At 43.5% G+C, this 12,185-nt stretch overlaps 1 protein-coding gene across 1 annotated transcript in view; it reads right to left on the bottom strand.

Annotated features, from left to right (window-relative positions):
• Positions 1-11,941, bottom strand: part of LOC133511718 (XK-related protein 7-like) — a 50,917-nt gene extending 38,976 nt beyond the window's left edge. Inside the window, exons 1-3 of the mRNA XM_061840582.1 lie at positions 11,884-11,941; positions 11,749-11,797; positions 9,930-10,554 (exon numbers count right to left, since the gene is read on the bottom strand). Coding sequence (XP_061696566.1) covers positions 9,930-10,554; positions 11,749-11,797; positions 11,884-11,937 — 728 coding nt within the window. The 5' untranslated portion in view covers positions 11,938-11,941. The remainder of the gene's footprint in view (positions 1-9,929; positions 10,555-11,748; positions 11,798-11,883) is intronic.
• Between the last annotated feature and the right edge of the window lie 244 nt (positions 11,942-12,185).

Here is a 12,185-nt window from a genome sequence, read left to right as displayed (position 1 = left end):
ACGTTAATAATGATATAGTGTAACGAGAAGATGATTGGCATCCCAGTGATGTGTACCTTACAGATCTCTTTTTTTCTTACATTAACTGTCATAATAGTTCGAAAAAGGTCATTATTGTTTAGAAAGGTAAAAGAACAAAATAAAACACTCTACTTTAATTTTGATAAGTGAAGACGAATATGGAGAGTAGAGTCGCAATGCGAGTACACGTACTTCACGTGGCTCCCAACAGACAGGATGAATGTTGAAATTAAGGCTAACCCCTGCCTCCCCTGGAACATGAGCAAAGTTCTTTCGGAGGTATGAGTCGAAATTCCTTCTGACAGGGGAATCTGCCTGCCGTTCCCAGCAGACCTTCACAATACGTTTGGGCCTGCCACGCTGGACCGGCATCTTCCCCCACCATCAGAGCCGGGGTGCAATAAAGTATACCCACACCTGGTCGGTGCCTCTCATTGTGGGCAACTCCAGGATGCGACAGAGTCCAACCCATCTCAAGAGGAGTGGTACCACAGCCCAAGCGATGTGTAGCGGCGTGTCCGACTATATCTAGTCAGAACTTCTAACCCTCACGCACCATCTTGGGCTCCTTCCCTGCCAGAGAGGTGACATTCCATGTCCCCAGAGCTAGTTCCTGTAGCCGGGGATCAGATCGCCAAGGTCACATTGCACCCGGCCCCTATGGCCACTCACGCAGGTGGTGGGCTCATGGGAAGGGGGACCCGTGTTACCCTTTCAGGTTGTGCCCGGCCAAGCCCCATGGGTGCAGGCCAAGCCACCAGCTGCTCGGCTGAGAACCCCACCTCCAGGCCTGGCTCCAGAAGGGGGGCCCCGGTGACCCGCGTCTGGGCAAGGGAAATCGAGATCCAATCTTTGTATTCATCACAGGGGTTATGGAATCATACTTACCATCCTAACTTTATCTAATATTTGAGGTATACTCTATGATTGGCTCTACAGTGAGCAAACATGAAATAAGAATTAAAAATATCCACACATCCCTGAGTTCCAGATGTTTTTCTGCTGAAAAGCCCTGAAATGAGGTCATTTGAATTTTTCGAGCGACAAATCCAAGGTGCTTTTTGGGGGAAAAAAAAAAAACACTCAATCCATGTTAGCGAGTTCCTTGATGGAGGTCTAAATAGCCAAAATATGGTACTAATATATATATACTATATGGATCTATTCTGGCACAGAGGGGAACTGGTACCATCCATCCATCCATCCATCCATCCATCCATCCATATTCTTAGCCGCTTATCCTCACAAGGGTTGCAGGGAGTGCCGGAGCCAATCCAGCCTGTCATTGGGCAGGAGGCGGGGTATATCCTGAACTGGTTGTCAACCAATCGCAGGGCACATGGAAACAAACAGCCGCACTCACAATCACACCTATAGACAATTTAGTGTGTCCAATCAATGTTGAACGTTTTTGGGATGTGGGAGGAAACCAGAGTGCCTGGAGAAAACTCACACAGGCACGGGGAGAACATGCAAAGTTCACACAATTTTGCCTAAAATTTGACATGGTAAATGATCACTAATGTCTCATTAATTTTTTTCTTCCTTCCGTATGATGGTGACCACAAAACAGATCTCCTAAACCATTATCCGCGTTTTCGTCTGCACTCCGACGTACAATAGAGGAGTTCAAACTGGTGTTCGGCAGCCATCTTGGGCATGCTCGCATCAAGCAACCTTTTATTCATGGAAAAGGGGATCACTGATTTTATTTAAAATTATATTTGCGTTTTGGGTTGTAGTTTGCAGTGGCAGGGAAAAGGGAATATTGCACAGGGTCGCCACGCTGGAGAATCAAAGTTTCTGTTCATAACTCAAAAGCCGTTCCTGATAAAAGTAAAAGTGAGTGCGCTTATTCTTCCGTGTGTGAGCGGTGTTAACGGTTTAGTGTTTCCCCCTGCTTGGTAAACTGTTTCAAACCGCCGTCCAGCCGCTGCTGGCTAAGCAGTCAGGCTCATGGGCTTTCCCAGCTGCGGGGAGCTGCTTGGGGCCAAAATGGAGCATGTATATTTATTACAGCAACTTACGTTTGAAGTATCGACGGTCAATATCTCCAGCGATTTACATGAGTTCTCACAGTTAGCCTTCCCTCTCAATGCATTAGGCACTAATCCCACTTCGGTTGTCATGCCGAGTGGCTGCAGGGCCAAAGGAGGCCTAAAGCAGGGCCATCCATAGTGAGGCACTCATTGGGGGCCCGCGGCAAATAGTCAAGGTTTGTCGTTACAATTAGCTGACAGCTAAAGTTGGCCTTCTAATATTTATCAACACAGATTTAGAAAATGATCTTCAACTATCAAGCTAGAATTATATTTACAATAGAAAATTTAAAGTCCTTCAAGTCCTCCAGCTCTCGAGGACTATCAAAGAAGAAGCGAAACAATTGAAAAATTTTTTTGCTAACATTAATCCAAATTGAATCTAGTTTATCCTTTCAACTAACTTTATACCCACATCTCAGGAATGAAAAGTGTCCCACGTATCGCAACTTTATCGCTATATTCTGCTGACACAGACAGCGGCGGTACTGACAAGAGCATCGTTATACAATGTTACATTTTTGACCCCAAGCATGAAGTTAAATCAATAAATCAATAATGTAGTCTGAAGGTTTTTCGTTCTGCAGTTCAATAGTGAAATAAAGATTTGTTCTTCAAATCCATTCATCAGAACCGTTGGGCCTGGCCGACAGGAAAGAGTACCGTATTTTCCACAATATAAGGCGTACCTTCAATGAATGGCCTATCTTAAAACTTTTTTCTTTTTCTTATATAAGCCGCACCGCATTATAAGGCGCATAGAGTCGACGCTACAGTAAAAATTGGGGTTACATTATGGATCCATTAGATGGAGCTGCACTGCTCAATAGTGATCCATATATAAGGCGCACCAGATTATAACTATCTTTTGAGAAAAATTAAAGTGTTTTAGGTGTGCCTTATAGTGCGGAAAATACAGTAGTTTGTTGCCAATGTTGTGCTGGTCATACCAAAGAATAATGAATGTGTTTCTTGTGTTGAGTGGATAATCCTAAAGACAAAAAATTATTCCTAAAGAATGCAATTCCGAATCGCAATTTCTTTTTTAAAAGAAACAAAGAAAGAAAACCTTGCAATTAAGAGTATCTTTCCAAAACTTCGAGCCCGATTCCTCATTGATGACAAGGTCGTTTTAATTGAGCCCACAGTTCAAGCTTAACGTCTTCCCAGTGACGAGGACTGCCCAAGTGTGCCTAAAGATTTAAGAAAATAAACAGCCATGTTTACAGTAACGGCACACGAGTCTGCCTTGGAGATTTTCACAATCTGTTTGGCCACATTGGCCAAGAGGTTTCATGACCCAGTGCCAAACCTGCAGTGGTGCACAACTGTGCAGAATCACACAAGAGCGCTTTCTCATATTTTGACCAGCATAACATTTTCTTTTTAAGGACAAGCTTCTCATCAGCCACATTGTTGTGAATGTGCATCTCTCAGCATGTTATTGTTGATTATTGATGGACTTTATTACCATCTCTGCATGTAATTATGTCAAATCCCACATGCTCGCTTTCAAAATTAGCTGGGGTAAAGTGAAAAGCAATGTTTAATACTGTGGCGTGGCCACGCATCTCTTACAGGTTAACTAATTTTATTCAGCACAGAAGTGTCTGCTGAAAATAATTGGTATTTGGCACAATATAAAACCATGCGGTTATTCATTTATTTTATGTGCGATAGTTCATGTGAAGATTGCATATACATTTCAAGGGGAGGACTTTGTAGGGATCCCCCGGCAGTGGAACATCTCGTCTGTAATAAAACATTTTTATTTTACAACGGTGCAACTGGGATATTTTTTGACAGCACTGCTGACTTTAAAACTCGTTTTCTTTTTTTTTTTTATTGCTTCAAGACTACGTCTGCTCAGCCGCCCCATCCCCCCCCCCACCTCTTCAGAACCATAGTGCGCCTGACTGTCTGCAGAATCAAAAAGAGACACACTGACCACGTTTTCTATTGCTCTGTCCCACTTCAAATTTTAAAGTGTTATTTCTGCAGGGTATTATTTCTCAAGAACCCTCTTGATGAATATACTCGGGTTTGCTTTTGCGCAGTCTATGCATATTACGTATGCCCCGTTTTAAACGTTGAAACAACAATCAGTTAACAATAATGACTTTTGTGGCCAGTCATGAGAAAATGAGCAACAAGCGACATTTTGGATAGATTCTGAAAGTGGAGTATCTAAGATTTCCGATGATGTCCAACACGCGGCAATTTCAAAATATCTGAACATATGGCAGGTTAAATGTGAGCCTTTCTTCAACTAATTGAGAAATCCCACCTCAAGGTTTTTCACAAACATGTGGTGCCAGGTGCTTATTTGCATGACATTTACACTTGTCCAACCCCCTACTGGTCTCTGTACCCCTCACGCTCAATAACCCATGTACTCAAAGTTACAGTAGCTTACCAAGCAAGTCAAATTTATACTACTCTAGGCAGCATTTGCTTGAGCCATCTCTTTTTCCAAGTCAAATTGAGAGCAGGTTCTATCGTCAGATTGACTTCAAACTGCACCGAAAATGAGAATAATAACACTTGATGACGTCCATATAGTTTTCTGTGGTCTGAATGCTATAAACATGGAGTTCTGCTCTATAACAACAATGCAATGTATTTTTCCTTGTCCAGCTACATTCAATTGACAACAAACAGCTTCTAAATTTAGCAGTAATTTTTACTAGACAAGGTGGCACGGTGGATCAGCTGGTAAAGCGTCACAGTTCTGAGGACCCGGGTCCGATCCTGGCCCCGCCTGTGTGGAGTTTGCATGTTCTCCCCGTGCCTGCGCAGGTTTTCTCCGGGCACTCCGGTTTCCTCCCACATCCCAAAAACATGCGACATTAATTGGACACTCTAAAATTGCCCCGAGGTTTCATTTTGACTGCGGCTGTTTGCCTCGATGTGCCCTGCGATTAGCTGGCAACCAGTTCAGGGTGTACCCCGCCTCCTGCCCGTTGACAGCTGGGATGGGCTCCAACACTCCCCGCGACCCTCATGAGGATAAGCGGGCAAAGAAAATGGATGGATGGATGTTACTAGACGGTTATTGTGTTGGAATCCTCCTGCGAACATGTAATTTTCGACAAGAAATTGGAAGAACATTTTCATCTTTGTCAAAACTTTGAATACATGTATGAAAAGTAATAAAACTAAAGTATTCAGACCCCATTAAATTTGTTATACTGCAGCTATTTGCCAAAATAATTTAAGTCCTTGCTGATGTACACATGGCATGCAGTATTGTCAGAAAAAAAAAAACAGAGTTGTTGAAAATTTCCCTGATTTATTGAAAAAAAAAGAAAAACTGAAATATGACAGAGCCAGCGGTATTCAGACACGTTGCTGTGACACTCATGTGTCCAGTTCTTCTGATCATTCTTGAGGTGGTTCTAGACCCTCCTGGGAGTTTATCTGTGTTTGATTACACTGATTGGAGTAGATTAGGAAAGCCACATCCAAGATCTTAGAGCTCATAGTCAGAGCAAATGAGATTCATGAAGTCAAAGGAACCTGCCTGAAGACCTCAGAGACAGAACTGTGGCGATGCACAGATCTGGCTAAGGTTGCAAAAAAATGAAAATTCTGCTGCACAAAGAGCACAGTGGCCTCCACAATCCTTAAATCAAAGACGTTTGGGACGATGAGAAACCTTCCTAGAGCTGGCCGTTTAGCGAAGCTCATTAGAGATCGGCTGACACCAATACCAATACCAATACCAATACCGATTGTTAGTCGCTCGGAAGGCCGATAGCTGATATATTTGGAGCAGATATTCCTTTGCAGTGAAATTGTGAAAATTGGCATAAAAATGAATCCAAACACTCTATTTAAATGCTTTACGCATGTTTATTTAACCAAACATTTGCTCCCATGCCGACTTGATGATTGCATGTTTTGCACGTTTGGCTGATTGAAATACTGCGAGGCTGCACTTTTAGCTTCAGGCCCATTCATCTGCAACAAGGGTTTCAAAAAAGATCTTAAGGTGGGCCACATGCTGATATATCCACAACCCACCATGCTTAAATTACTACAGCATTTGGGTCACCTAAAGTTGATTTCATGATTAATATTTTACTATACAATGGCAGGGACCCTGTCATTTAAAACGCTGCTGCTACATTATTAATGATTATTATGCCAAAGGCTACATACAAAACATAGTAGTCGATAGCAGTGAAATGAAACTCCTGACGGAACACAAACAGCCTTTAGCTCTTAACCTTTCTGAGGCTCACACGGTATTTAGTGTTCCACCATTTTGTTTGAATTTTACTCTCTGGCGCAGATAATTTTTACTGCTGTCACTGTTTCTCTGTCAACATTATCAGCAGCCTTGCTGCAAAAGATTAAACACTAAATAGCCCACTTTAAATTTCAGTTCAGTGGCTCAGAAAACTCAAAGCAATGTTAGTAGTCATGAGTTGTAAAGTTTTTTTTTTTTCATATTTCACCCAAACTCATATTATTCTCACTAGTCAGGTCCAAACCAGCGTGCTAATGTGACGCTAAAACTAGTCACCCCTTCATCTCAGCGTACTTCCCTGCACCGGAATAAGACTGAATTGAATGTCTTCATCTCTGACAATCACACACACACACACACACACACACACACACACACACACACGGTTGTACAATTGCTGACTGTTTCCCCTATCGATGTCAGCACCAGAAATATTTCAGGTGAATCACGAACATATTGGAGGTACTTCGAGCGAACAGAATAGCAGATAATGTTTACTCCGCTTTTACACTACTCTGCTGCTCACTGTAATGTAAGATTATCACTAGTTGTAAAGCACTGGGAAGTTTAGTTTTCCTAGAGTTTTCTGAGTTTACCTTTGCTCTCTGGAGCTTCTCAAGACGAGAAAACATTTTCTCTCCGGTATACATTTGTGCAGACAGCTAGAGAGGCTCGGCCCCTTACTCGTGCTGTGGCTGTTTAACCAATCAGAAGGCGCCGTGGGTGGAACAATGTTGGGGACAGAAATAAGAGGAGGGAGAGGCATGGTTGCATCTGAATAACCCGGTTTTAAAATTATTTTCTTGATAGAGACGTCAGATTGGGGGGAAAAAAAAAACACTGATGCTGATATGTCGGTGCCAATAAACGAGCCGGGTGATAATTGACGCATCTCTAAAACTGAGCAATCAGGAGAAAAGAGCCTTGATGAGACAAGAAGAAACCAAAGATCGGGAGAAGGTTCTAGAATCTCGCTCATCATTGCAGGCCTCCACTACTCAGGCCCCAATGGCAGAGAGGCCTGACAAAAGCCTCTTCTCAGTGAAAGACACAAGAAACCCCACATGGAGTTTGCTTAAAGAAAGAGAGAAAGAAAGAAAGAAAGAAAGAAAGAAAGAAAGAAAGAAAGAAAGAAAGAAAGCATTGGCCTTACAGTCCGGGGTTAAATCCCAGATCCGCCTGTGTGGAGTTTGGACGTTCTTTCCATGCCTGCGTAGGTTTTCTTTGGGCACTCCGGTTTTCCTCCCACATCCCAAAAACATGCAACATTAATTGGACTAAATTGCCCCTAGGTGTGATTGTGAGTGCGGCTGTCTGTCTCCATGTGGCCTGCGATTGGCTGGCAACCAGTTCAGGGTGTACCCCGCCTCCTGCCCGATGACAGCTGGGATATGCTCCAGCACTTCCCGCGACCCTTGTGAGGATAAGCAGCTAAGAAAATGAATGGATGGATGGAAAAACAAACACTTGAAGGACTCCAAGATGGTGAGAAGTAAGATTCTCTGGTCTGACGAGACCAAAATGAAACATTTTGCTGTTATTTCTAAGGGAGAAAACCAGGCACTGCTTATCACCTGTCCGATACAATCCCAACAGCGAAGCATGGAGCTGAGAACATCATGTTTTCAGGAGGACACAAGGGGGGGGCAGGACAGGTTGAAGTCAAAGGAAACATGAATGCAGTCAAGTACGGGGATGCTCTGAATGAAAACCTCCTCCAGATTGCTCAGGACCTCAGACTGAGCTGAAGATTGACCTTCCAACAAGACATTGACCCTAAACACAAAAAATAACAAAGGAGTGGCTTCCAAACAACTCTGTGACTGTTCTTGAATGTCCCTAAGTTCTGACTTATATCCACTTGAGCATCTCTGGAGAGACCTGCAAAAGGCTGCCCACCAAAGTTCACCATCTGACCTGACAGAACCGGAGAGGATCTGCAAGGAGGAAACGCAGAGGATGCCCAAATCCAGGTGTGAAAAAAATGTTGCATCTTTCTCGAAAAGACTTGTGGCTGTATTAGCTCAAAAGGGTGTGTCTACAAAATACTGAGCAAAGGGTGTGAATACTTATGAATGTGATATTTCATTCATTCGTTTATTTATTTATTATGATTTGGTGTGACGGGCATACTGGAGCGTGTCCCAGCTATCTTTGGGCAAGAGGCGAGGTACACTCTCTACTGGTCAGCAACCAATCACATGTCACATGCAAATAAACAACCATTCGCATTCATATTTACACATACGGGCAATCGAGAGTCTTCAGTTAACCTACCCTGCATGTTTTTGGGATATGGGAGGCAACCAGAGTACCCAGAGAAAACCCAGGCAGGCATGGGGAGAACATCCAAACTCCAGACAGGTTGCACTGGGATTTGAACCCCAGTCCTTAGAACTGAAGCACACATGTTAATACGTCACCACCATCCCGTGATATTTCAGGTAATTTTTTCAATCTGTAAAAATTTCAACAATTCGTTCTTTTCCTGTCAATGTTCTATGTGTACATTAATGAGGAGTAAAATGAACTTAAATGATTTTAGCAAGTAGCTGCAATAGTGGACATTTTTAAGGGGGTCGGAATACTTTCTGTACCCACTGTGTATGTCTCTTAGTATTGTTATATTATCTGTGTGTGTTACGTCAGACTTTGGGCATAAAGATTTGTCATTTGAAGGTAAAGCCCACCCACGATGTAATGCTAATTGTAGTTAGCCTGTCAATGGGGGTTTCCATTGACTGTTAGCATTAAGCTGGTGATTTCTCAAACGATCATGTCTTGTATTTCAATCTACAATGTGTGCAATTCTATTTGTTCCATGTTTGGTTAACAGTGGTATTAAACAGTTCAAAGCATGCTTAGGGAAAACAGATAACTCTCTCTCTCTCTCTCTCTCTCTCCCTCTCTCTCTCTCTCTCTCTCTCACACACACACACACACACACACACACACACACACACACAAGTGCATGCCACTTTCAGTGACTTATATCATTCTGGTAGTAAAAATACAACAAAATGTTACATAGTCTCTTATCAAACTAAGTTATTCCTGTTCAATTTGGCAAGACCTTTGTACCGTTGTATTATTTTAACACTTTGTGGCAGTGTGAGAGAATGAATAAAATCAATCTTTTTCCACCTGATCTTGATCATCTGAAAATCATGTGATCCAAAATCGGGGTCGATCGGGACATCTCTAATCAGTCAAGTGCAGTCGTCACATAATGACGTACCAGGCAGATCATGATTTACTTTCCTCATCTTTCTTTCATTTAATTGTCTTCTCTTACCTTATTTAATTATTGGGGCAGTGTCTCAACTTTTGTTTTTCGTGTCACTTCCCTTTAAAACTTTGGAGTCTTACTGAATTTAAGATTAAAAAAAAAAAAGTATGAATAATTTTGGCGATGGCTGTCCTTTTGTAGCTTTGAGCACCTGCCCCCCCCCAAATGCTTGTGCACTTCGCTCGTCCTACGCCCCTGCATACGACAGACACACGCACACGCACACGCACGCACACACGGTAACACACTGAACACGTGTGCGCGCAATGAACAACAATCATCCTTGTGCACGCGGCGCACACAAATAGGCGCACGCAGGTCCTACCTCCACACTTGTCCCAGTTGTAAGGCATGGAGCACCGTTTGAAAGACCCACACGCACACCGCGCAACGCCGCCGAGGTCGCCCGCCTCTCTCGGTCGCCGCAGACGAGGACGCGGGGATGGCGGTGGCGTTCGCCGCGTTCCCCGCCACTTCCGCTGCCGCGCCCGCCCCGTGCTGGTCGCTCTCCTTGGTTCCGAAAGCCGAGTCGCCGGTCCCTTCGCCCGCCGCTGCAGCCGAGCCGTGAGCGCCGCTCAGCTCCGAGTAGTCGTACGCGAACCACCAGAAACTGAGGACCTGCACGACGGCGGACGGCACCACGACGAAGACGAGAGTCAGGCCGAACCACCAGTAGTCGTCTCGCAGGTAGTAGTCGGCGGCCAGCCACAGGTCGGTGGCGCCGTCGGAGAAGAAGACGAGAAGGGCGCACAGTACCCAGCAGCAGTCCAGCAGCGTGTACGCCTGTCCGCCCGGGGGGCCGCGCCGGGACACGGCGCAAACAGCGGCGGCAGTGGGAGAGGTGGCGGCGGCGGCGTTGGTGGCGGCTTGGCTGGGCTCCGAGAGGCTCCTGGGCGGCTTGTCATCTTCCACGGCCACCGCTGCTCCATCAGACTTAGCGGCCATGTTGGCTGGGGTAGCAGAGAAAGACGGAGGAGGTGATGGAGGTGGGGACCAGGAGGAGGAGGAGGAGGAGAGAGGGAAGAGGTGACGTCATAAATAGCCTCATCATCAGCCAATTAAGCGCCGTGGAGCATTTGGCCTGCGCGGGGTCTTGATATTTGCCTCCCCAAATCATTTCAAATCACATGCATACAGCTACATATTCGTTGTCCGTTGTCCGCAGTCTGCAGAATTCTGGGAATGTCAAGTGCTCTGCATGTATCTACATAAAAAAAATAATAATAATAATAATAAATGCAAGAAATTTCACGGCACAAACATCTTCACTTTAATTAGACATAATGAGATGTTTCAAAGGTTAAACGCCGCCTGCTGGAAAATATCATGTTTCATTCCCAGTGCTTTCCAACCTTGTGTAATTAAGCCAGGGCAGATATTTTATGTTGAAAAAAAAAATCCCAAAGCAACACCATCAAACAAAAATGTCGCAAAAAACAGATCTTTGAAAAATCCATTTATAGACTGCCTTACATAAATACATGGGTGTGATTAAAGTCAGTACATAAGGGGGTTTAAAATGTTTTACGCCACTTGTTTTTTTTTTTAATGCTGAAACATATGTATGATTTCTGTTCTGTATGTCTAATTATTACTATGCTGTTTTATTTTTTCACTTTTTTAACCAGATAATAAAAGAGAAAAGTTTTTTTGTTTCTTTTGTTTGTTTGTATGTTTGTTTTTTTTCAGGAACTTGTGAAAAGTCCTCTGTGAACACAATCAACACTGTCATGTAAAATTTTCATGTGCGCATAACTTGACATTTTTCTTGTTTATGGGTCTCCCCCATAACCTTCAAAGACCAACAGCTGCATGCTTCTACAGGAACCCCAGATTGGTGTGCAGACAGGTAAAGAAGGTAAAGTTAAAAAAATAATTTCTTCAATGTAATTCTTTATCATCTGCAGGGATAGGTTATAACTCATTGTTATATTGGAGCTATTTGCCAAAATCATTTCAATTTATTATTTTCCACATTAACGAACTCACGTCACCCCATGTTGACAGAAAAATGCAGTTGTTGACATTTTTCCAGATTTATTCTGATTTCTGTATTTAGATTTAGATTTGCATATATATTCGTTCAGTATTCATTCGGACACTTTTGAGCTAATACAGCTATGAGTCAGCCAAGTTTTTCATACCTGGATTTGGGCATCTTCTAGTGATTCTTTTTTCAGATCCTCTCCTGTTCTGTCAGGTTGGATGATAAATGTTGGTGGACAGTCATTTTCAGGTCTCTCCAGAGATGCTTAATTGGGTTTAAGTCAGGGGTCTACCTGGGCCATCCAAGAACAGTCACTGAGTTGTTCAGATGTAACTCCCAATTTCATCTGTGTACATTGGGTCATTTTCTTCGTCCCAGTCTCAGGGTCTGAGCACTCTGGAGAAGGTTTTGCTTGGCTGTACTTGGGCACATTCATCTTTTTCTCAATTGCAACGTGTCGTCCTGTCCCTGCAAATGAAAAACACTCACACAACATGATGCTTCCACCGCCATGCTTCACTGTTGGGACTGTATTGGACAGGTGATGAGAATTGACTGTTTTTCTCCAAACACCACACAATTAAGGCCAACAAT

Source organism: Syngnathoides biaculeatus, chromosome 2 (genome assembly GCF_019802595.1).
Source record: "Syngnathoides biaculeatus isolate LvHL_M chromosome 2, ASM1980259v1, whole genome shotgun sequence".
NCBI lineage: Eukaryota > Metazoa > Chordata > Actinopteri > Syngnathiformes > Syngnathidae > Syngnathoides > Syngnathoides biaculeatus.
This window is presented reverse-complemented; position numbering and strand designations above follow the sequence as displayed.